Source organism: Anolis sagrei, chromosome 10, assembly GCF_037176765.1.
Source record: "Anolis sagrei isolate rAnoSag1 chromosome 10, rAnoSag1.mat, whole genome shotgun sequence".
NCBI lineage: Eukaryota > Metazoa > Chordata > Lepidosauria > Squamata > Dactyloidae > Anolis > Anolis sagrei.
Window position 1 is genome coordinate 2343027 of NC_090030.1, and position 24588 is coordinate 2367614.

Below are 24588 nucleotides of genomic sequence, written 5' to 3' on the forward strand. Positions count from 1 at the left end.
CCTACCCTGAGGTCCAGCTCTCACCTCCGTAGGTGACTACTACAGGGAAGACCATGGCTTGGACTAGGCAATGGATCTTTGTTGCCAGTCTGATGTCTCTACTCTTCACTATTTTATATTGCCTATATATTTGCCTATATTCTTCTTTAATAAAAAGTTAATATATCCATGTCTTTTATTTCCTTTATTTTATTTATCCAGTGGTATTTTTCTGGTATTTCTTTCTGTTTCCACATTTTAGCGAAGACAATTCTGGCAGCCGTTGTCAGATACATAAACAAGATGTCCTCATTAGAGTCCAATTTAATATCGTCTACAATTCCCAACAAATAATACTCAGCCTTTCTTGGAAAATTCTTTTTAAAAACTTTTTGCATTTCTTCATGAATAATTTTCCAATATTTTTGAGTTTCTCTGCAGCTCCACCATAAATGAAAGAAAGTCCCTTCATGTTCACCGCATTTCCAACAATCTTTCGGTACATTCTTGTACATACAATTTAATTTTACTGGAGTCATCGACCACTGTTAAGAGCTTGGGTGTCGTCCTGGATTTGCAACTGACAATGGAGGCTCAGGTCGCTGCTGCCAGCAAACAGGCTTTTTCCCATCTACGACAAGCGAGGCAACTGGCACCCTACTTATCTGACGAGGCTCTGGCAACGGTCATCCATGCCACGGTCACGTCTAGGCTGAACTATTGCAACGCCCTGTATTGCATCGCCTTCTGATGTCTACGACCTGAAAGCTCCGTATTGTTCAGAATGCGGCAGCCAGGCTACTCACAAGAACGCCCATGAAATGCCATAGAACACCTTCAGTGCTGCAACATTGACATTGGCTTCCCACTGAGTCCCGTGGCCTGTCTAAGAAGCTAGTTCTGACCTTTAAAACTCTTTACGGCCAGGGTCCATTGTACCTTAGGGACCGCCTCTCCTTCTCCCATCATCAGAGGCCGCAACGACCATCCCAACGTGACTTACTCCATAGACCGGGTCCTAGAGAAGTGCCCTTGGAAAGGACCAGGCGCAGGGGGGCTTTCTCCATTTCTGCCCCTGCCTTATTGTGGGATTCCTTGCCACCCTACGTGAGAGCCTTGCGTGACTTAGGGCCTTTTATTCTCACACTTAAGACCTGGCTTTTTACTAGAGCTTTTGATCTTTGTTAATTTTATCAATATCTGTATGTATGTATTTTTTAGGGCTGGGCGGTTTCGTTTCGTTAATTCGTAATTCGTTAAAAAATTCGTTAATTTTTCAATTACAAAACGATAACGAACCAGTCTGGAGCAATTTTTTAAAAAAACAAATTTTTTAATCGTTTCGTAAATGTTTTGTATTTCGTTATTGTATTCGTTTCGTTATCGCTTTGAGGTCATTTCGTTATTATTTCCACATGTCTGGGGCAAGTTTTATAGTTGTTTTTGGTTTTCTAAGGGTTTTTATAGTTGTTTTTGGTTTAATTAAGCTTCAGAAGTTCCCCCTGTCCCATTGGGAGGTTTTTTAGCGTATTGCACGGTCGCGTCCGCCATTAACGAATCGATTCGTTATTGTTTCGGAAATCGATTCGTTATTGTTTTGTAATTTTTTTTCACATTTACGAAATTTCGTAAATATTGAACTTTTTTAAAGGAAAATTTTTGTAATTATTTTAAATAACGAAACGCAACCCCCCCCCAAAAAACGAATCGATTTTAGAAACAAATTTTTCCGTTGTTACCCAGGCCTAGTATTTTTATCCTTTACAATTTTAGCTTGTATATCACCTAGAGCATCTTGGATGGAGGGTGATTAATAAGTAATTAAATGTATTGTCGAAGGCTTTCATGGCTGGAATCACTAGGTTCTTGTGGGTTTTTTCGGGCTATAGGGCCATGTTCTAGAGGCATTTCTCCTGACGTTTCGCCTGCATCTATGGCAAGCATCCTCAGAGGTAGCATCCTCACCTCACTACCTCTGAGGATGCTTGCCATAGATGCAGGCGAAACGTCAGGAGAAATGCCTCTAGGACATGGCCCTATAGCCCAAAAAAACCCCACAAGAACCAAGTAATTAAATGATGAAGATGATGATGATGATGATGGTATCATAATACAGGTTAAAACATTAAAACAGCATAAAACACAACAAAGGCAATAAAAACAACATCATTAGCGTCTCCTTATTATCAAGCATTGTCCAGTTCCATCGTCAAGTCTGAATTTCCTGTATCAGTTACCCATATCCATTACTCTGCATTTGTAAACACTTGCTCAAATAGCCATGTTTTAACTTGCTTCTGAAATGTTATGAGGAAGGGAGCAGATCTAATCTCTCTAGGGAGGGTGTTCCATAGCTGAGGGGCCACCACTGAGAAGGCCCTGTCTCTCGTCCCCACCAGACATACTTGTGACAAAGGCAGGACTGAGAGCAGGGCCTCCCCGGACGATCTCAAGGTCCTCAATGGTTCATAAGGCGAGATACGTTCGGACAGGAAGGTGGGCCAGAACCATTTAAGGCTTCACAGGCCAAATTCACCTTTCAGTTTGAGGTGCGAGCTTACCTCTCCGCAGCTGCACTTGAGCATTGGGCCTGGGCTTCAGGATGAACTGACACTGCCTCTCTTTGGGGATTTGATCCAAGATGGAGGCCTCACACCCAGGAAGGAGGTTGTTGTTGTTGGTTCCCTGGAGGTGGTCCAAGGAGCCACGGAGGGAATTCAGGATAATGCTGAAGGGATACTCGTGGCCTGTTGCAACGAGAGGGAAAGAAAAGACGGTTGAGGAATGCCGCTGCAGGAAACCACTTGCATTAGACAATTGTATTTATTTTGCATTCTTTGCTGAAGCCGTCCTCTTACGGCTAAGGATTTGGCCCGGGTTCGAAATCCCACACATTTATTAGGACACTCCTTTGGGGAAATCTCCCTCAGCTGTTCTGAGCAAAAGGCACTTTCTCATTGTTTTTCTTTTTGCATGGAAGGAAAATAAAGAGCCACCTTTGAACGAATCGGATGCAGCATAGAATACACCATTGTTTCAGAATTCAGCCAAACGAAGGTGGGATAAGAAAACTAACAGAAAGTCCAGAATCGGCGATCTTTCATCTTCCTTAGAAAACAATATCATTGTGTTCTTATTGTTGGGATTTCTTTACCAAAATAAACAAACAAGACCGTTGTCTCTTTTTTTCCCTAAACAATTGGATGCTGATATAAGTGCTATGGCGATCTCCCTAGGGCTAAGCTTAGGGTGGTGTCTATGCTGCCATATAATGCAGTTTGGAATTGTATCATAGCGTCAGTGTAGATCCATATTGGTAAAGGTAAAAGTTTCCCCTTGACATTAAGTCCAGTTGTGTCTGACTCTGGAGGTTGGTGCTCATCTCCATTTCTAAGCCAAAGAGCCAATGTTGTCCATAGACATCTCCAAGGACATGTCTGCATGGAGACATCTCCATAGACATCTCCACAGACATGTCTGCATGGAGACATCTCCATAGACATCTCCATAGATATGTCTACATGGAGACATCTCTATAGACATCTCCAAGGACATGACTGCATGGAGACATCTCCATAGACATCTCCAAGGATATGACTGCATGGAGACATCTCCATAGACATCTCCAAAGACATGTCTGCATGGAGACATCTCCATAGACATCTCCAAGGACATGTCTGCATGGAGACATCTCCATAGACATCTCCAAGGACATGTCTGCATGGAGACATCTCCATAGACATCTCCAAGGACATGTCTGTATGGAGACATTTCCATAGACATCTCCATAAACATGTCTGCATGGAGACATCTCATAGACATCTCCAAGGACATGTCTGTATGGAGACATTTCCATAGACATCTCCACAAACATGTCTGCATGGAGACATCTCCATAGACATCTCCAAGGACATGTCTGCATGGAGACATCTCCATAGACATCTCCAAGGACATGTCTGTATGGAGACATCTCCATAGACATCTCCATAAACATGTCTGCATGGAGACATCTCCATAGACATCTCCAAGGACATGTCTGCATGGAGACATCTCCATAGACATCTCCAAGGACATGTCTGTATGGAGACATCTCCATAGACATCTCCATAAACATGTCTGCATGGAGACATCTCCATAGACATCTCCAAGGACATGTCTGCATGGAGACATCTCCATAGACATCTCCAAGGACATGTCTGTATAGAGACATCTCCATAGACATCTCCATAAACATGTCTGCATGGAGACATCTCCATAGACACCTCCAAGGACATGACTGCATGGAGCGCCCTTACCTTCCCGTCGGAGCGATACCTATTGATCTACTCACATTTGCATGTTTTCAAACTGCTAGGTTGGCAGAAAGATCCATATAATGCAGTTTAACTATTCTAACTATTCTAGTTTAATCCTTCTAACTCGGTGCTATGATTCTAAGGCTGGATCTACACTGTCATATAATGCAGAATAGTTAAAGATCCATATAACGCAGTTTAACTATTCTGCATTATATGGCAGTGTAGATCCAGCCTTAGAATCATAGCACTGAGCAAGAAGGGTCCTCCAAGGACCATCTAGTCCAACTGGTTTTCTGTGTGATGTGGGCCTTCACATTTCGTGTTGACTTCATGGCTTTCATTTCCATGGGTTTTCTTCGTCAAAGAGGATCCAAAGCTCCTTCCTCTGAAAATAGAGCTGGCCTCCCATTAAAGTGACAAATGCAAGAGACTCCACTTTGGCAGAAAAATGAAATGCAAAGAGACAGAATGGGGGATAATGCCTGGCTTGAGAACAGTACGTGTGAGTCCTCTTGGGGAGGAAGGGGAACATATGCCAGGAATGTGATGTGGCGGCAAAAAAAGCCAATGGGATTTTGGCCTGCATCAAGAGGAGCATAGTGTCTAGATCTAGGGAAGTCATGCTCCCCGTGCTCTATTCCACTTTGGTTAGACCACTTTACCTGGAATATTGTGTCCAATTCTGGGCACCACAATTCAAGAGAGATATTGACAAGCTGGAATGTGTCCAGAGGAGGGCGACTAAAATGATCCAGGGTCTGGAGAACAAGCCCTATGAGGAGCGGCTTAAGGAGCTGGGCATGTTTAGCCTGAAGAAGAGAAGGCTGAGAGGAGATATGAGAGCCATGTATAAATATGTGAGAGGAAGCCACAGGGAGGAGGAGGGAGCAAGCTTGTTTTCTGCTTCCTTGGAGACTAGGACGCAAGGGAACAATGGCTTCAAACTACAAGAGAAGAGATTCCATCTGAACATGAGGAAGAACCTCCTGGCTGTGGGAGCCGTTCAGCAGTGGAACTCTCTGTCCCGGAGTGTGGTGGAGGCTCCTTCTTTGGCAGCTTTTAAGCAGAGGCTGGATGGATGGCCATCTGTCGGGGGTGCTTTGAATGCAACATTCCTGCTCCTTGGCAGAATGGGGTTGGACTGGATGGCCCAGGAGGTCTCTTCCAACTCTAGGATTCTCTGATTCTAACCAGGACTGGGACTGCTCAGCTTCCAAGATGATTTGAAGGAAGCAAAATATCCCCGTTGAATGGCTCTTACCGAGGAGAGGGAAGGCAGGGCTGTCTCTTCCGGAAAGGACGCAGAGGCGGTAGTCGCTGGCTCTTCCCTGGGAAAATAAAAAGAGGAAAACAATGGGAAGGCAACCAGAGCTCAGGAAGTCTCAAACAGAGCAGAAAACAAGGGAGTGAATGGCCCTTCTGCATACAGAAGAAGGGGAAAGGTTTAATGAAAGAGAAGGAGATCAGAGCAGAGGCAAGCCCAAGCCTTGCAGCCTCCATGCACACAAAAGAGCTCAAAGGGAAGAGATATTATTATTATTATTATTATTATTATTATTATTACTATTATTATTTTACTGACACAAAAGCACAGTATGGCACAGCAAACGAGATCTCTCTGCTGAATTTCATATCACAAAACCATAAATCGAACCCTTCCCAAGCGTCTAGGATTGTGTGATGTATTTTCGAATGATGCGCACAGATCCAAGTCAGGTGGCCTTTTGCAGTTGACAGGTCGTGATTTTGTCGATGTTTATTGTTTCCAAATGCCGGCTGAGATCTTTTGGCACAGCACCCAGTGCGCCCATTATTCCCACTGGGACTACCTGTACTGGTTGATGCCATCAGAGCCTTTACCGTTCGATTTTGAGGTCTTGATAGTGGCTGAGTGTTTCCTCAATGCGACTCTCACCTGGAATGGCGACATCAATCATCCAGACTTTTTTTTCTTTTCCACAATCGTGATGTCTGGCGTGTTGTGTTCCAAAACTTTGTCAGTCTGGATTCAAAAGTCCCACAGGATATTGGCATATTCATTTCCCACTCCCTTTGTGGGTTTATGGTCCCACCAATTCTTGACTGCTGGCAGGTGTTCCTTGTGACATAAGTTCCAGTGAATCCCCTGGGCCACAGAGTTGTGCCTCTGTTTGTAGTCCCTCTGTGCAATTTTCTTGCAGCAGCTGAGGAGATGATCCATGGTTTCATCCACTTCCTTGCACAGTCTGCATTTTGGGTCATTGGCTGATTTTTCAATCCTGGCCTTAATGGCCTTTGTCCTGATGGCTTGCTCCTGGGCTGCGAGAATCAGGCCTTCTTCTGCCTCCTTCTTCTGGGTTCCATTCGTGAGCCATCACCAGATCTCCTTGTCAACTTTTCCTTCAATCTTCTCAAGGAACTGCCCATGTAAGGCTTTGTTGTGCCAGCTGTGTTTCAACTGACAACCTTCACACCTAGCTCCAACAGACAAGAGTCCTTTGTCCCACCCTGGCCATTCCACAGATATATAAACCCATTTTCCTAGTTCCAACAGACCTCACTACCTCTGAGAATGCTTGCCATAGATGCAGGCGAAACGTCAGGAGAAAATGCCTCTAGAACATGGCCATATAGCTCGAAAAAACCTACAACAACAACCCAGTGATTCTGGCCATGAAAGCCTTTGACAATACATTATTATTATTATTATTATTATTATTATTATTATCATTATCATTATTATTACCATCATCATCCCACTTTTGTCTGTGGAAACTGTGACCCAAAGCAGGTCAAATACAAATTGTTGTTGTTGTTGTTGTTGTTGTTGTTGTTGTCTCTTCTCTTTAACAAGACTCCAAGTGGCCCAATCCCCCCAAAAATGAAACCATAATCATAATTGTACGCAACAGAATATAATGCCGACACTTACAGGAAGTCCCAGCTGTTGCGCCGCTTTCTTGATGACATCATCTGCAACTTCCATGTTGGAAACCGAGACAGATACACTCTGGGTGCAAACAAATATATATGGAAATAATGAATATTTATAAATGAAACCAAATGGAGACATACACTGACAACGAAAAGTGGATGCATAGCCTTGCAAGCAGTATGGCTCCGAAATGGTATATAAAGAAATCTATATATATAACCATCACCAAGTCAGCTTCACAGAACGTAACACGCAGAGGCGAATTGTCAATGAGCTTGACTAATTTTAACTATTTTTCTTGCACATTTTTGCAACCCACTCACTCATAGCATTGCAAGTTCTGTATCCAAGGATCCAACCGTCCATAGCTTGGAAATATGCAAAAGCATATCCCAAAGGCAAGCTTGTGATGTTGCAATTCCCTATCCAGATGTTTATTTTGTTCCCCATTTGACTCACAGAGCTGCTGTTTTCACCATCCATCAGGAAGACTTGCATCGGAAGGCATTTGGGGCTCTCCGCCTGCTTCGCCGCCTCCATGTGCCTGCAATTAGGAAGCCGGCTTTAAGACAACACGTTGCAGAGTGCAATAAATAGGAGAAGAGATGCATAGTACGTAACTAACTATGTATCCTTAATAAATATAGGAGTGGCTCCAACATTTTGCCATGCTTTTGGTGCTTGCATAGGACTCAGTGGGGAGACTCTCTCAGCCTCAGAGGAAGGCAAACTAACTTCTTATGATTCAACCTCTTTGAGAAGAAATTGCATAGTAATGCTTTTAATGTTAGCCATATAGTCTCCTTGTGGAGAGAGAAAGCAGGGCATAAATAAACACAAGGAGACTCAAAGTGACTATGTATCTATTATTAGTAGGGCTGGGCGGTTTCGTTTCGTTAATTCGTAATTCGTTAATAATTGGTTAATTTTTTCAATTACAAAACGATAACGAACCATTCTGGAGCAATTTTTTAAAAAAACGAATTTTTAAACACGTTTTGTAAATGCTTCGTATTTCGTTATTGTATTCGTTTCGTTATTGTTCTGAGGTCGTTTCATTATTATTTCCGCATGTCTGGGGCAAGTTTTTTGTTTAATTAGTGAAAAAAAATTATAATATCACACCAATAGTCAACAACAGAGGGAGAGGGAAGCTTCAGAAGTTTTTGGAGGTTTTTTAGCGTATTTCGCGGTCGCGTCCGCCATTAACGAATCGATTCGTTATTGTTTCGGAAATCGATTCATTAATGTTTTGTAATTTTTTTCACATTTACGAAATTTCGTAAATATCAAACTTTTTAAAAGGGAAATTTTGTAATTATTTTAAATATCGAAACGCAAAAAACCCCCAAATACAAATCGATTTTAGAAACAAATTTTTGCGTTGTTACCCAGGCCTAATTATTAGTGTTAGAATGCATTGTTGTTATGTTTATGTTTCCCAGAATAAGGTTCCCTAAGCAATACGTCCTAAATGCACTTTAAGAGAGACTTAGAATCGTCGGCACGCCCACCTATCCCAAAATATCCCTCCTATTTCCCTTGGACATGCCCAGCATTTTAACTTTTTAATTCTTACATTTGGCCCTGCCACAGGTTTTTAAAATGCATCGTGTTATTATTGTATTGTTTTTGCTTTTATGAGTTATTTATTGTTATTTTGTTGTTGTTATGTTTTATGATGTGTTTGGGCTCGGCCTCTTGTAAGCTGCACTGAGTCCTGTGGGAGATGGTAGTGGGGTATAAATAAAGGACTATTATTATTATTATTATTATTATTATTATGTTTATGTTTATGTTTATGTTTATTTATACCCTGCTTTTCCGCTTCACAAGGAAACGCAACGTGGCTATGTATCAATTATTAGCATTAGAATGTATTATTATTATTACTATGTTTATTGATACTTCACTTTTTCTCTCCATCAGGAGGCTCAAAGCAACTCTGTGTCTCTCATTACTATTCGAATGTGTTGTTGTTGTTGTTGTTTATATCCACAAGGAGGCTCAAAGCAGCTTGATGATGATGTTGATGATGATGATGTTTATTATGTTTATTCATGCCAATTTTTCTCACTACCAGGACACAAAGCAGTGATGTGTCTATTATTGATATTATAATTTATTATTATCATGTATTACTACTATTATTATTCTGTTTATTCATACCCATTTTTCTCTCCACCGGGACTCAAAGCAGTGATGTGTCGATTATTAATATTATAATTTATTATTATCATGTATTATGTATTATTATTATTATTATGTTTATGTTTATTCATACCTGTTTTTCTCTCCACCAGGACTCAAAGCAGCAATGTGTCTATTATTAGTATTATTATTAGTATTATAATTAATAATAATAATAATAGTAATAGTAATAGTAATAGTACTGTATGTTTATTCATACCCGTTTCTCTCTCCACCAGGACTCAAAGCAGCAATGTGTCTATTATTAGTATTATTATTAGTATTATAATTTATAATAATAATAATAATAATAATAATAGTAATAATAATAGTACTGTATGTTTATTCATACTCCGCTTTTTCTCTCCACCAGGACTCAAAGCAGTTATGTACTTATTATTACTATTAGAATGTATTGTTGTTGTTGTTGTTTATTTATAACTCACTTTTTCTCTCCACAAGGAGACTCAAAGCAGCTATTTGTACTATTATTATTATTATTATTATTATTACTCTGTTTATGGATACCTCATTTTTTCTCTCCCCAAAGAGACGCAAGCCATGATCCAAATTCATATCTTTGGAAGCAAATGAAGGAAACCAGAGAGAAGCTAATAAGAGAGATCTATGGGAACGAGGCGCAAAGAAGAAGAAGCCGTCTCTTACCACAGCAGTGCCGACAGCCATTTCTCCTTGACTTCAGGGCAGCTGGAAATGAGAAACCAAGGATGAAAGTGGGACAATATCAAGTGGAAACGCACAGTTTACGGGACGGCGAGCAGCGTTTCCTTCCGCTCCTGCGCTATTTTAGTGGAAAGCATTCCATCCTTGCTGAGCTCAGTTTCCTGGAGAGGATGGGAGCAATCCTGAGAAGCGATTGTCCCTTTGCTCTGATGACTCCATTCTAAGAATATTTTTCGTCAAGTGGGACCTTGATGCCACGTTGGCTCTGCTCCACTCCCTTTGCCTTGGAATTCCTAGAAAACCATTCAGTTCTGAATGTGGAATATGCCTGGAGACCCTGAAAACGCCTGATTCTCATCTCATCCCAGAGCTAAACAGGATGGCCAACCAATAACTAGGGATGTGCGATGGTTCAAAAGTCATTGCAAAACTGGGCGGTGCTGGTGCTTCATTTCTAAAGTGTTTCTAAAGTATACTAAAGTATACGATAATGGAACCAACAGAATTTCATTACTATTTCGATATAGTAATTGTGCATCATTGCTATAACTGGGGAAACTTCAGGGGCTCCTTTCTCCCTAATTTGTACACCCATTGGGGTGAAACTTACTACAGTGGTAGAACACATTGAGCATTGTAAGCCCACCAAATTTCAAAACGTTTCACTTATCCACAGATTTTCTGGGAATTTTCAAACAATTTATTTATTTAGAAGTTTTATATACCAGTCTTCTCACCTCCGGAGAGGGACTCAGGCCGGTTCCCAACATGTATTCAAACAACAGCAATACAAAAACACTACAATGAATCATCATTAAACATTAAAACCTAAAATACAGCAAAAAAAATGGCTTCAAACTACAAGAAAGGAGATTCCATCTGAACATGAGGATGGACTGTGAGAGCCGTTCAGCAGTGGAACTCTCTGCCCCAGGGTGTGGTGGAGGCTCCTTCTTTGGTAGCTTTTAAACAGAGGCTGGATGGCCATCTGTTGAGGGTGCTTTGAATGCAATATTCCTGCTTCTTGGCAGAATGGGGTTGGACTGGATGATGGCCCATGAGGTCTCTTCCAACTCTGTTTCAAAGCCTCCGAAGAAGGAGCCTCCATCACACTCCAGGGCAGGGAGTTCCACTGCTGAACAGCTCTCACAGTCAGGAAGTTCTTCCCAATGTTCAGGTGGAATCTCCTTTCTTGTAGAATCGAAACGTTGATTAAAGCAATGGTAGGCTCTTTTTCTTGACCAATGTGGCACATGGCAGAGCATGCCTTGCATTCTGTGCGTGGGGACAGCCCTTACCTGAAAGTGACCACGCAGTTGGTGGTGGGCCAGCCCAGCACGAAGGAGGCCTCCGGGTTCAGACGCTTCTCTGACACGTTGCCAAGGCAAGCGCTGGTCCAGATCTCTCCCAGCGGGACTTGCTTCTTGAGTTTCAGGCTGGAAGAAGACCTGGAGGACAAGCCTTGGGTTAAAGCAGGAGGCTCGGCAGGAAAAGGAAGCTTCTGTTCCATCCCATCTTTTCATCCACCCGCCATAAAACTTCCCCTTCTTCCTTCCTTCCTTCCTTTCTTGCGGAGCTGCTTCGGAGAAGTCCCTGTTGCAAGTCTACACCCAAACGAGCCTCACAAAGTGTTGCAAGAGACTTACAAGAGGGCCTCCACTAGAGATCACAAACATTGGGTCAGGAATACAGACATACAGAATATAAGGCAAAAACTGTACGACTATATGAATATAAATCTTCATCTACATGTGTGTGTGTGCAACTGACATGCATATACCCGTACGTTCTTATAACTCAAAGGCCATATGAATATAAGGCAAGAACTATACAGAAATGCAGAATCTAAAGCAAGAATTGTACTTTTGACCAATATGAATGTGAGCTATATGAATGTGGCAAAAATAGTACAGACGTTCACCTTCACATATTACACACACACACAGAGAGAGAGAGAGCCTTACATTCATATAATACTAACCAAAAGGGAAGAATTGTACAGAAATACAGAATATAAGGCTAGACTATACTTTCGACTTACGGCTATATGAATATCAATCTTCACACTTCTATAGATCTATGGCTTATATGTCTATAGCAGTGTTTCTCAACCTGGGGGTCGAGACCCCTAGAGGGGTCGCGAGGGGGTGTCAGAGGGGTCACCAAAGACCATCAGAAAACACAGTATTTTCTGTTGGTCGTGGGGTTTCTGTGTGGGAAGTTTGGTCCAATTCTGTCATTGTTGGGGTTTAGAATGCTCTTCGATTGTAGGTGAACTATACATCCCAGTAACTACAACTCACAAGTGTCAATGTTTATCTTCCCCAAACTCAAACAATGATGGATCTGGACCAAACTTGGCACAGATACTTAATATGCCCAAATGTGGACACTGGTTGAGTTTGGGGAAGATAAACATTGACACTTGTGAGTTGTAGTTACTGGGATGTATAGTTCACCTACAATCGAAGAGCATTCTAAACCACAACAATGACAGAATTGGACTAAACTTCCCACACAGAAACCCCATGACCAACAGAAAATACTGTGTTTTCTGATGGTCTTTGGTGACCCCTCTGACACCCCCTCACGACCCCTCTAGGGCCATTGGTGGCCATTGACCTTGAGCTTGGGAGTTTTGGTTCACCTCCATCCAGAGAGCACTGTGGACTCAAACAATGATGGATCTGGACCAAACTTGGCACAGATACTTAATATGCCCAAATGTGGACACTGGTTGAGTCCACAGTGCTCTCTGGATGGAGGTGAACCAAAACTCCCAAGCTCAAGGTCAATGGCCACCAAAACCTCCAGCATTTTATGTTGGTCATGGGAGTTCTGTGTGCCAAGTTTGGCCCAATTCCATCATTGGTGGAGTTCAGAAAGCTCTTTGATTGTAGGTGAACTATAAATCCCAGCAACTACAACTCCCAAATGACAAAATCAATCCCCTCAACCCCACCAGTATTCAAACTTGGGTGTATTGAGTATTTGTGCCAAATTTGGTCCAGTAAATGAAAATACATCAGATATTTACATTACAATTGATATCAGTAGCAAAATGACAGTTATGAAGTAGCAATGAAAATGATTTTATAGTTGGGGGTCCCCACAGCATGAGGAACTCTATTAAGGTTGAGAACCACTGGTCTATAGCTGTACATCCAAATAACTCTAATCCAAACTGTATGAATATAAGGCAAAAACTGCACAGAAATACAAAAATTATTCTTTTGACTGATGACTGTATCAATATATGGCAAAAATGGTACCGAAATTCACCTTCACACACACACACACACACACACACACACACACACATTTATATGAATATAGCCTTTTGACTTTTGATTTATGACTATATGAATATGTGTATGTGTATCTATATAAATAAAAATGTTATGTTAGTTTGTGGGATTAGCATAACTCAAAAACCGCTGGATGAATTGACACCAAATTTGGACACAAACACCTATCAGGCCAACAAGTGACCATCGCTCAAAAAACACTGAAAAACACAGTGGAAGGGACTTACAAAGCCCAAAAAAGCAAAACGGCACTACAGTACATGCACAAAACTATATATATACACACAAACATGCATATATACACACATATACAAATATATACACACGAAAACACATATATACACAGACTGGGCCACAGCAATGCGTGGCAGGGGATGGCGATATATATATATATATACATGTTGCATTACATTAATATAACTCTAACCACAGGACTATATGAATAGAAGGCAAATTTCTGTAGAGCTCTTCCCTTATATTCACTTATAGCCACAAGTCGAAAAGTATTTGGAGGAAAATACTCCTGCTTAAAAATAAGTATGAGGGATTTAGGGGATTATTGTTTTGTAAGCCAGTTGTGGGTCTTTGCACAAAACCCATCATCCCCACATAGCCACTAGTGAATCTCCTTATGGAGAGATAAAGCGGGGCATAAATAAACATAATCATCATTATTATTATTATTACAACAACAACAACAACAAAGACTGTGGCACAAGCCAGTCAAGGTGGTCCCAGTGGTGATCGGCACACTGGGTGCAGTGCCTAAAGACCTTGGCCTGCACTTAAATACAATCGGTGCTGACAAGATTACCACCTGCCAGCTGCAAAAGACCACCTTACTGAATAAAGGACTGTGATGACGGATAGGAATGGACAATGTGGAACGAAATATGGACTCTGAGTTGGCGAACGCTGTGTCTGAGATTGGCTATCGATTGTGAGATATATTGTTGTTTTAATTGTTTTAATTGTTGACCATTTAATTGCTGTTTTTATATGTTATTGTATTTGTGTGGGCACCAAGATGTGCCTTTTTGTAAGCCGCCCTGAGTCTCCCTTCGGGGGTTGAGAAGGGCGGGGTATTATTATTATTATTATTATTATTATTTCTGCTACTTATACCCCGCCCTTCTCACCCCCGAGGGGGGACTCAGGGCGGCTTACAAAAAGAGGCATAATTCGATGCCCTTATCCAAATACATGCAAATATAAAACAATTACAATAATTAAACAATTAACAGATTAAAAACATCAATATATAGCACCATAGCACAACAATAAACAGTCTCATGGTCAGTGTTTCGCATTCCATAGGTCCAATAGATTTCTTCATTATTTGCCCATCATTATGGTCTTTCTTTTTTTTAGCTGCCAGAGTTTCCGAAAGCCTGGTCCCACATCCAAGTTTTCAGCTTTTTCCTGAATGAGAGGAGGGAGGTCGCTGATCTGATCTCCCCGGGGAGTGAGTTCCACAGGCGGGGGGCCACCACTGAGAAGGCCCTGCTCCTCGTCCCCGCCAGTCTCACTTGTGATAAAGGCGGGGTCGATAGCAGGGCCTCCCCAGAAGATCTTAGACTCCGAGGTGGGACGTAGAGGGAGATCCGTTCGGACAGATACACTGGGCCGGAACCGTATAGGGTTTTGTAGGTCAAAACCAGCACCTTAAATTGTGCTCGGAATTGGATCGGCAGCCAGTGGAGCTGGCGCAACAGGGGGGTGGTACGCTCCCTGTATGCCGCTCCGGTGAGCAATCTGGCTGCCTCCCGCTGGACCAGTTGGAGTTTCCGAGCAGTCTTCAAAGGTAACCCAACGTAGAGTGCGTTGCAGTAATCCAAACGGGATGTGACAAGAGCGTGGACCACCGTGGCCAGATCCGACTTCCCAAGGTACGGGCGCAGCTGGCGCACAAGTAGAAGTATACAAAATAAATAAATAAATAAATGAATAACTTGGGAAGTGTCCGACGTGTGATCCAATACAACAGCCAGCAGAGTGATCTTGTCTGCTGCAGACTCATCTTGTTCTGTTTCAAATAATAATAATAATAATAATAATAATAATAATAATAATAATAATAATAATAGATTGCAATATAGTTTTATTCTATGGGAAATGCAACCATGCACAGCGAATGTGCAATGATGCACCAGGAGATAATGCATCCATCTCGCCGTTGCAAGGAATGGCTAATATTTTTAATCTAGGTGAATGATGGGGATTTAATTCGGCAGGTGCATAAGACCATTTATAAAGACGGGCGTCAAAAATGGCCACCGGATTTTGCACAAAGCCTATGTGATGTTGTGACACGTTTGGAGGCTCCCTTGGGAGTCTGGGGCTTCCGAAAAGAGGCGCCGGGTTTTGCTGTGATTTTGTCCCAAAGGGCCAAAGTTCCCTGGGATGCCTTCTGCATGTTTGTGTTCCTCTCCTTGCCTTCCCGCCGGAGTGTTTACTGGACCGTAAGCCCCTTTTTATTAAGGAACTGGAATGTGTACAAATCCGTCCCTTCTATTTATTTATTGTAACTTTCCCTTGTTGTCCTTCTTTGGGAAGAGCCAGAGGCAAAGAGCCACACTTTCGAAAACAATTTATAAAACAAACACCATCTCTGATTTAGGACAAGGCCATGACACTTCAGAAGACAACTTATATCTTTGCAGAATGACACTATGTTTTACTGCTAAGTATTTTATAAATGCTCTGGTGATATCTATCTGGTGAAGAGAGATGCTTTGGAGCTGTGGAGTTGGAGGAAAGTTCTGAGAGTGCCTTGGACTGCAAGAAGATCCAACCAGTCCATCCTCCAGGAAAGAAAGCCCGGCTGCTCACTGGAGGGAAGGAGACTAGAGACAAAGCGGAAGTCCTTTGGCCACATCATGAGGAGACAGCAAAGCCTGGATCATAGAATCATAGAATCATAGAATCAAAGAGTTGGAAGAGACCTCATGGGCCATCCAGTCCAACCCCATTCTGCCAAGAAGCAGGAATATTGCATTCAAATCACCCCTGACAGATGGCCATCCAGCCTCTGCTTAAAAGCTTCCAAAGAAGGAGCTCCACCACACTCCGGGGCAGAGAGTTCCACTGCTGAACGGCTCTCACAGTCAGGAAGTTCTTCCTAATGTTCAGATGGAATCTCCTCTCTTGTAGTTTGAAGCCATTGTTCCGCGTCCTAGTCTCCAAGGAAGCAGAAAACAAGCTTGCTCCCTCCTCCCTGTGGCTTCCTCTCACATATGTATACATGGCCTCATCATGCCTCCTCTCAGCCTTCTCTTCTTCAGGCTAAATATGCACAGCTCTTTAAGCTGCTCCTCATAGGGCTTGTTCTCCAGACCCTTGATCATTTTAGTCGCCCTCCTCTGGACACATTCCAGCTTGTCAATATCTCTCTTGAATTGTGGTGCCCAGAATTGGACACAGGAGCTGGAGAAGGGAATGATGCTGGGGAAAGGGGAAGGCAAAAGGAAGAGGGGCTGACCAAGGGCAAGATGGATGGATGGCATCCTTGAAGGGACTGGACTGACCTTGAAGGAGCCGGGGGTGGTGACGGCCGACAGGGAGCTCTGGTGTGGGGTGGTCCATGAGGTCACAAAGAGTCGGAGACGACTGAACGAATGAACAACAACTGGTGATAACTTTCAAGTTGACCTGGAGATGCCCTAATACAGTGGGTCCCAACCTTTGGTCTTCCAGGTGTTTTTGGACTTCAGCTCCCACAATTCCTAACAGCTGGAAAGTTGGCTGGGATTTCTGGGAGTTGAAGTTCAAAACACTTCAGGAGGACCAAAGATTGGGAACCACAACAGCCTAATAGAAGAGAGTGTCATTTGCATTAAGGTGTTGCATGTTGGGGTTCAGCCTGAGTTTGAACTTGAACCTGATTCTCTGTTTGTTCCTCCTGATGCTAATGAAAGTATATTTACTGATGCTAATGGAAATGTACCTCTTGATGCCAATGCTCCTGAAATTAGTGAGGAAGAAACTGCTGTAGATTTGGAAAATGCCAATGCTCCTGAAATTAGTGAGGAAGGAACTTCTGTAGATTTGGAAAATGAAAGTACCAGTGTTCCTGAGAATGTTTCAGAGGGAGACCTTGACCTTTCCCTCCCTTCTGCACCTGTTAACTGTAATGACAACAGAAGGGGCCAAATTTGGGAAGACAGAAGTAAAACACTCAGTTTGCGTCGATCCTCCCGAATTCAAGAATTAAAAACATTGGCTTCAAAACAGAAGGGCGGTTCACGGAACCGATTCTTGAGTTTTAATTTCAATACGCCAGGCTGATTCCCTTAGTTCAGGCATCGTTTCAGAATTGATGAAGACCTTGGCAGTTCTCCCGGTTCCCTGGCCATAGTTTGGGAAGATTTCTAGGATATCAAGTACGGTTAGTGGATTGCTAACAGGTTTCAGTATTTCTCAGAGAGGCTTTTGGTTTTGCTTTGTCCATTTAAATTCATGTTTGCTGATTTTGCTGTGGCTTTTGACTTGCATTTTTCCTTTATTTTGTAACCATTTTTCTTCAATAAAAAAGGATTGTTTTTCACAGCCAAGTGTGGTGGAGAGTTCTCTTAGGGCCTCGTTCCCTGCTCTGGATTGCAACATTGCATAGCATTATAGGGCTTCCTTGCCAAGATGTATTTGGAGGTTAAACCTAATGGGTTTTCATGGCAGATCAGGGACATTATTATTATTATTATTATTATTATTATTATTTGAAACACAACAAGATGAGTCCACAGCAGACATTCTGCTGGCTGTTGAATTGGATCACACATCAGATACTTCCCAAGTGTCTAGGACTGTGTGATGTATCGGCAAATAATGCGTGCAGATCCCAGTAAGGTGGCCTTCTGCAGCTGGCAGATGGTAAGTTTGTCAGCACCGATTGTGTTTAAGTGCAGGCCAAGGTCTTTAGGCACTGCACCCAGTGTGCCGATCACCACTGGGACCACCTTGACTAGTTTGTGCCAGAGTCATTATTATTATTATTATTATTATTATTATTATTATTATTATTTGAAACACCACAAGATAAGTCCACAGCAGACACTCTGCTGGCTGTTGAATTGGATCACACATCAGATACTTCCCAAGTGTCTAGGACTGTGTGATGTATCGGCAAATGATGTGTGCAGATCCCAGTAAGGTGGCCTTCTGCAACGGGCACATGGTAATTTTGTCAGCACCGATTGTGTTTAAGTGCAGGCCAAGGTCTTTAGGCACTGCACCCAATGTGCCGATCACCACTGGGACCACCTTGACTGGCTTTTGCCAGAGTCTTTATTATTATTATTATTATTATTATTATTATTATTATTATTGAATCATAAAAGCCATCTATTCCAACCCCCTGCCATGCAGGAAAAGCACCATCAAAGCACCCCCGTCTGATGGCCATCCAGCCTTTATTTGAAAGCCTGTGAGGAAGGAACCTCTTATGTTATTAAAGCAAAGGTAAAGGTTTCCTCTGACATTAAGTCCAGTCGTGTCCGACTTTGGGACTCTGGTGCTCAACTCCATTTCTAAGCCAAAGAGCCGGCGTTGTCCATAGACACCTCCAAGGTCATGTGGCCAGCATGACTGCATGGCGTGCCATTACCTTGCCACCAGAGCGGTACCTATTGTTCTACTCATATTTGCATGTTTTCAAACTGCTAGGTTGACAGAAGCTGGGGCTGACAGCGGAAGCTCATGCCGCCTCCGGATTTGAACCTACAACCTTTCGGTCAACAAGTTTAGCAAATTTAACCCACTGCACCACCGGGGGGCTCATTCTTATATTATTAGATAATAATATAATAGTATATATATAGTATTATATTTCACACGCACATTATTATTATTATTATTATTATTATTATTATTATTATTCCCCACCTTTTTCCACAAAGGAAACTCAAAGTGACTTAGGTGCCTTCATCCTGCTGTCCAGAGTCAAAGGATCCCACAATCATAAAGGCCAATGGGTCCCCAAAGGGCATCTAGTCCAACCCCCCTTTATTCTGCAGGAAAAGCACAGTCAAAGTACCCCTGACAGATGGCCATCCGGCCTCTATTTAAAAGCTTCCAAGGAAGGTGCCTCTTATATTACTACATAATAACTTGAAGTCCAATGGGTCCTCAAAGACCATCTAGTCCAACCCCCTCAGTAGGAATCCGCCAACTGATGCAAACTGGGACAAGAACAAGAGCGCTGCATTTTTTGCCCAGTGATGGATGGTATCTCCTTGTGAAGCCACTTACTTGGACTTGGCCACAACAAGCCGGTCGTCGAAGAGGAAGAGATGCCTCTCCTGGGTCTGCAAGCCCTGGGTCATCTGCACCCGTTCCTCCAGGAGGAAGAGGGAATTGGGCCGGCCAAAGGCTCCGGCCGTGGAGAGACCGTTGTCCAGCTGAGAAGGGCAGAGGCCCACGTCACGGTGGCTGCAGAAAAGAAGAACCGTTACATGCATTGCCATGGGAATGTCACTTTGGGCAAGAGGTGGCTGGCTGCTAAACTCTTGGGAGTCCATTTATTTGTCCCAGTTTCCCTCCCTCCTCCCACCTTTGTCCTTGGCTTGTGTTGAAATAATTCAGCAGAAGAGAAGGAGAGGGAGGAGGAGAAAGAGAAGGAGGGAAAGGGAAAGAGGAAGGGAAAGGAGAGGGAGAAGGAAGGAAGGGAAAGGAGAGAGAGAGAGAGAAAGGATAGGGAGAAGGAGAAAGAGAGGAGAGGAAAAGGGAGAAGAAGTGGGAGGAGGAAGTGAAGGAGAAGGAGTGAGAAGGAGAGAGGGAGGAGGAGGAGGGAAAGAGGAAGGGAATGAGAGAGAGAAGGAAAAATGGAAAGGAAAAGAAGACAGACAGAAAGGAGAGGGAGAAGGAGAAAGAGAATGATAAAGAGAGGGAGAAGAAATCAGGAGAAAGAGAGGGAGGGAGAGAAGGGAGAGGAGAGGAGTGGGAGAAGAAAGAAAAGGAGAAGAAGAAAGAAAGAAAGAAAGAAAGAAAGAAAGAAAGAAAGGGGAGAAAGAGAAAGATAGGGAAAGGGAAGCTAAGAGAGACAAGGTAAGAGAGACAAGGTGAAGGAGAAGAAGGAGGAAGAAGGAGAAGAGGAGGAGGGCAAGAGGAAGGGAAAGGAGAGGGAGAAGGAAGAAAAGGAAAAAGAAAAAAGAAGGAGGAGAAAGAGAATGATAAAGAGAGGGAGAAGAAATGAGGAGAAAGAGAGGGAGGGAGAGAAGGGAGAGGAGAGGGAGAAGAAAGAAAGAAAGAAAGAAAGAAAGAAAGAAAGAAAGAAAGAAGAGAAAGATAGGGAAAGGGAAGCTACGAGAGACAAGGTAAGAGAGATGAGGTGAAGGAGAAGAAAGAGGGAGAGGGAGAAGGAGAAAGAGAGGAAGGGGGAAGGGAAAGGAGAAGGGGAAGAAAGAAAAGGAAAAGGAAAGAGAGAGAAATGAGAAGGAGGAAAAACATAAGGAGAGGGAGAAGAAGAAAGAAGAAGGGAATGAGAGGGAGAAGGAAAAAAAGAAAAAGAAGACAGAAAGGAAGGAAGGAAGGAAGGAAGGAAGGAAGGAAGGAAGGAAGGAAGGGGAAGATAGGGAGAAGGGGAGGGAAGCAAAGAGGAACTAGGAGATGGTGAAGGTAAAGGAGAGGGAGAAGGAGAAAGAGAAAGATTGGCGAGGGGATTGGAAAAAAAGTGGGACATGGAGGAGAAGGCCTGGGAAGAAGAAAGAGATGGAGGAGGAGGAGGAAGAGGAAGAGAATGAGAGGGAGAAGGAAGAAAAGGAGAAGGGAAAGGAAGACAAACAGATAGAGAGAAAGGAAAAGGACGAGGAGAACCACATTGCTTTCCAAGAAGGCTCAGACAAAACCACATTGCTTTTTGATCCAGAACTTCTGAAAGATTCTGAAGTGAGGCCACATCTCTCCAACTTTGCAACTTGTTCTCAGTCTCCAGTTGACGCAAAAGGCACCGAAAACACAAGCAGAAATCAATCCAGAGGGGAAATGTTTAAATTTCCGCTCGGCCTCCAAGAAGCATCCAAACAAAGTGAGAGAGTGGACATCTTGCACCGAGGGAGGTTTTCTTCCTCCTCGTCATCCTTCTGAAGCCGAAGTCTTTCTTTCTCTCCCTGGGTTGAGCTTCCTGGCATTGGCTCAAACCCTTTCCACAAAGGCCAAGCCATTAAACATAGACGGATAAATGAAAAACGTCCCTCTCGTAAAAAAAGCTGTTTGGTTCAAAGTGTAAATCATTTAAGTTTTAACTTGGGCTTTAAAAATATATATTTATTTCAGTTCCACAAGCTGCCAAGAAGGATGATTCACGAGGACACTTTCTGGGACCAGAGAGAAGAGGAGGCCAAAAAGAGGAGCCGTTTGCAACAAAAGAAGCGGCATCATGAATAACTCTGTCTTCCTTAATGGCAGAAGGGGGTTGGCCTGGATGACCTTTGGGGTTCCTTCTAGCTCAATGAGTATGTGCAGGCACAATTGCACCAGGAGCTCCAATTTTGTTTGCCTTGCATTTAATGTTTGTTATAGTCCCAAGTTTCAGGGACTCTGCAGATAGGTGGCTTCTTTTGGCTGCAATCATAGGGCAAGCCACCTGTCAATTATAGTTAGGTTCCCTGGTCCCGCCCCCTTTTTGGGTTTTTGGAGGGAATAGGAGCCTTTTTGAGTTCAGTGCACACAGAGAAGCCTTCCATGCAGGACATAATACCAAGAGCTCCTGTAAAAAGCGTCGTCTTCTACGGCTTGGCTGGGAGACATACAGCTTTATAGCTTGGCTGGGGTTATACAGCCCTACAGCTTGGCCGGGGAGAAAAGGCCCACAGCTTGGCTGAGGATTTTGCAGCCTTGCAGCTCCTTTGCGGAGGGACTTCAGCCAGCCATCACCTAAATCTGAACTCGTTCTTTTTCCCTGGAAGTCTACAAAGCTCTGCTTGGTAAGGGTCGCTCGCGGAAGCCAGACGCAGTTGGTACCGGGTGCAGGGGCTCCACGCCAACAGAGGCAAAGACAGACTGCCCAGATTAGAAGTTAAGGATTTCCCCATTAGTTAGTATACAGTTATGAAGATAGTGCCTGTTCCCTGTGGACAAGATTGCAAGAGCCTATAGACTGTTAAGAAAGCTTGAAAGTACCTGTTTGTTTTCATCAATAAAGAACATTGTTGAACCTTTAAGCAATCTAAAGACTCTGTTTTAAGGAAATCCAAGGGTCTTTAATCTGAGGCAGCCCTGGCGTCCTGTTGGGCACACGGAATTTATGTCCTGTCTACAGTCATATGCACAGGCCCAGCGTGCGACAGCACAGAGTATAATAATAATCATAAAGTGGGGAATAAATAAATAAATAGAATAATAATAATAATAATAATAATAATAATAAATAGGCATGTGAAATCCATGGTTCTAACGCACTTACAAAACTAGGTGCTTTGTTTCTAAAGTGTTTCTAAAGTTTGAGTGGTGAAAATTTCAGAACTCTAACAAAACTTTCAAAATTTCATTATAAATGGCAGTTCCTAATTGGTTCTGTCATTAAAAAAACATGGCAAAAGTTTATTACACTGCAAAAACTTTGTCCTTATGCAAGGGACATCGCCCTACAGCACATTTTGGTTTGTTGAGTCTCCACCAATTTTATTTATTTGTTTATTTGTTTGTTTACGACGTTTCTATGCCACCCTTCTCACCCCAAAGGGAACTCAGAGTGGCTTACAAGGTATATATACATACAGTGTTGTAGTAGAGTCTGCTAGCAACATTACAACTGATAGTAGGAGTAGTAGGAGATTCTACTGACTGCTGGCTTTTTGACTTTGCATTTACCTTTCTTTTGTAACCAATTTTTCATCAATAAACAAGGATTGCTTTTCCTACAGTCCAGTGTGGTGGATTTAATCTTATGGTCTCGTTTCTTGATCTGGGATGCAACATCCACCACCAAAACTTTAGAAACACTTTAGAAACAAATCACCAGTGCTCCTTAGTTGTAAGTACTTAGTTGTAAGTACTTTAGAACCATGGATTGCACATGCCTAATAATAAACATCCTAATCAATTAAAAACACTGAAAAACTGGTAATGTAAGTAAATATCTGACAGAACCATCTTACAGACTGCTAGGATTTGTAGTTCCCTGCTGGAGAAGTCATGGTTGACTCTTCCCAGAATAATAAATAAGGAAGGAATGAATTGCAGGCAGCAAAGTGCAACTCCCAGGTTCCCATTGCCTCCAATAGAGATTGCAAGGGAAAGGTCTCTCTAAATTAGCAGCCAAAACAGTGCAGAGAAGGAGTGGAAATGAGTCACGATCCTGGCAGAGGCCCAGAAGGGAAGGTGGAGCAGACGGATAGACGGACGCCCTGACCCAGATTGGGACGCACAGCCTCTCTTCTGCCCCAGAACTCGCCTCCAAGGCAGGAAGGACAAGGCATTGAAACTTCCTTCCTTTCTCTCTGTTCCTCCCATTGAAGGCCTCCTCCCACACATCCCTCTGATAAGGATGCTTTCCAAGAGAACACTTGGGTGCGTATACGCACAGAAAACAACAGCCAGCCCTTCTCGTTTTGGAAACATTGCTTCCAATGCAATGCAAAGACCTTGCAAGCATGTTAAGGATCATGTCATTGGGAATAGGAGATTGTCAAAAAGTGGAGGCTGACAACAACAATGGCACAGAACTTGGAAATTCCAGACAGCAAGCAATCAAGAGCCAGTTAAAGAATAGATGCCTCCAGGCAACAACGGCCAGGCCACCTCCATGGAGATACCCTCACTGATTGATTTTGCAGCTGCAAGGCTATGCAATGCTAAGCAAGCTTGACAATTCCAACATTCACACTTGCTTCAAACAGGCAAGGGTTCTTCCTCCCACCCTGGACATCATTCCACAGAGGGTGCCTCCAGGCAACAACAGCCAGGCTACCTCTATGAAGAGACCCTCACTGATTGATTTTGCAGCTGCAAGGCTACGCAATGCTAAGCAAGCTTGACAATTCCAACATTCACACTTGCTTCAAACAGGCAAGGGTTCTTCCTCCCACCCTGGACATCATTCCACAGAGGGCGCCTCCAGGCAACAACAGCCAGGCCACCTCCATGGAGATACCCTCACTGATTGATTTTGCAGCTGCAAGGCTACGCCATGCTAATCAAGCTTGCTCATTGCAACATTCACACTTGCTTCAAACAGACAAAGGTTCTTCCTCCCACCATGTACATCATTCCACAGAGGGCG

The 24588-nt window shown here is 43.0% G+C and overlaps 1 protein-coding gene across 1 annotated transcript in view; it reads right to left on the reverse strand.

Annotated features, from left to right (window-relative positions):
- Positions 1-24588, reverse strand: part of LOC132762828 (rho GTPase-activating protein 20-like) — an 80346-nt gene that overhangs the window by 18025 nt on the left and 37733 nt on the right. Inside the window, exons 3-9 of the mRNA XM_060756002.2 lie at positions 19620-19799; positions 11364-11513; positions 10048-10089; positions 7651-7735; positions 7189-7266; positions 5539-5605; positions 2541-2726 (exon numbers count right to left, since the gene is read on the reverse strand). Coding sequence (XP_060611985.2) covers positions 2541-2726; positions 5539-5605; positions 7189-7266; positions 7651-7735; positions 10048-10089; positions 11364-11513; positions 19620-19799 — 788 coding nt within the window. The remainder of the gene's footprint in view (positions 1-2540; positions 2727-5538; positions 5606-7188; positions 7267-7650; positions 7736-10047; positions 10090-11363; positions 11514-19619; positions 19800-24588) is intronic.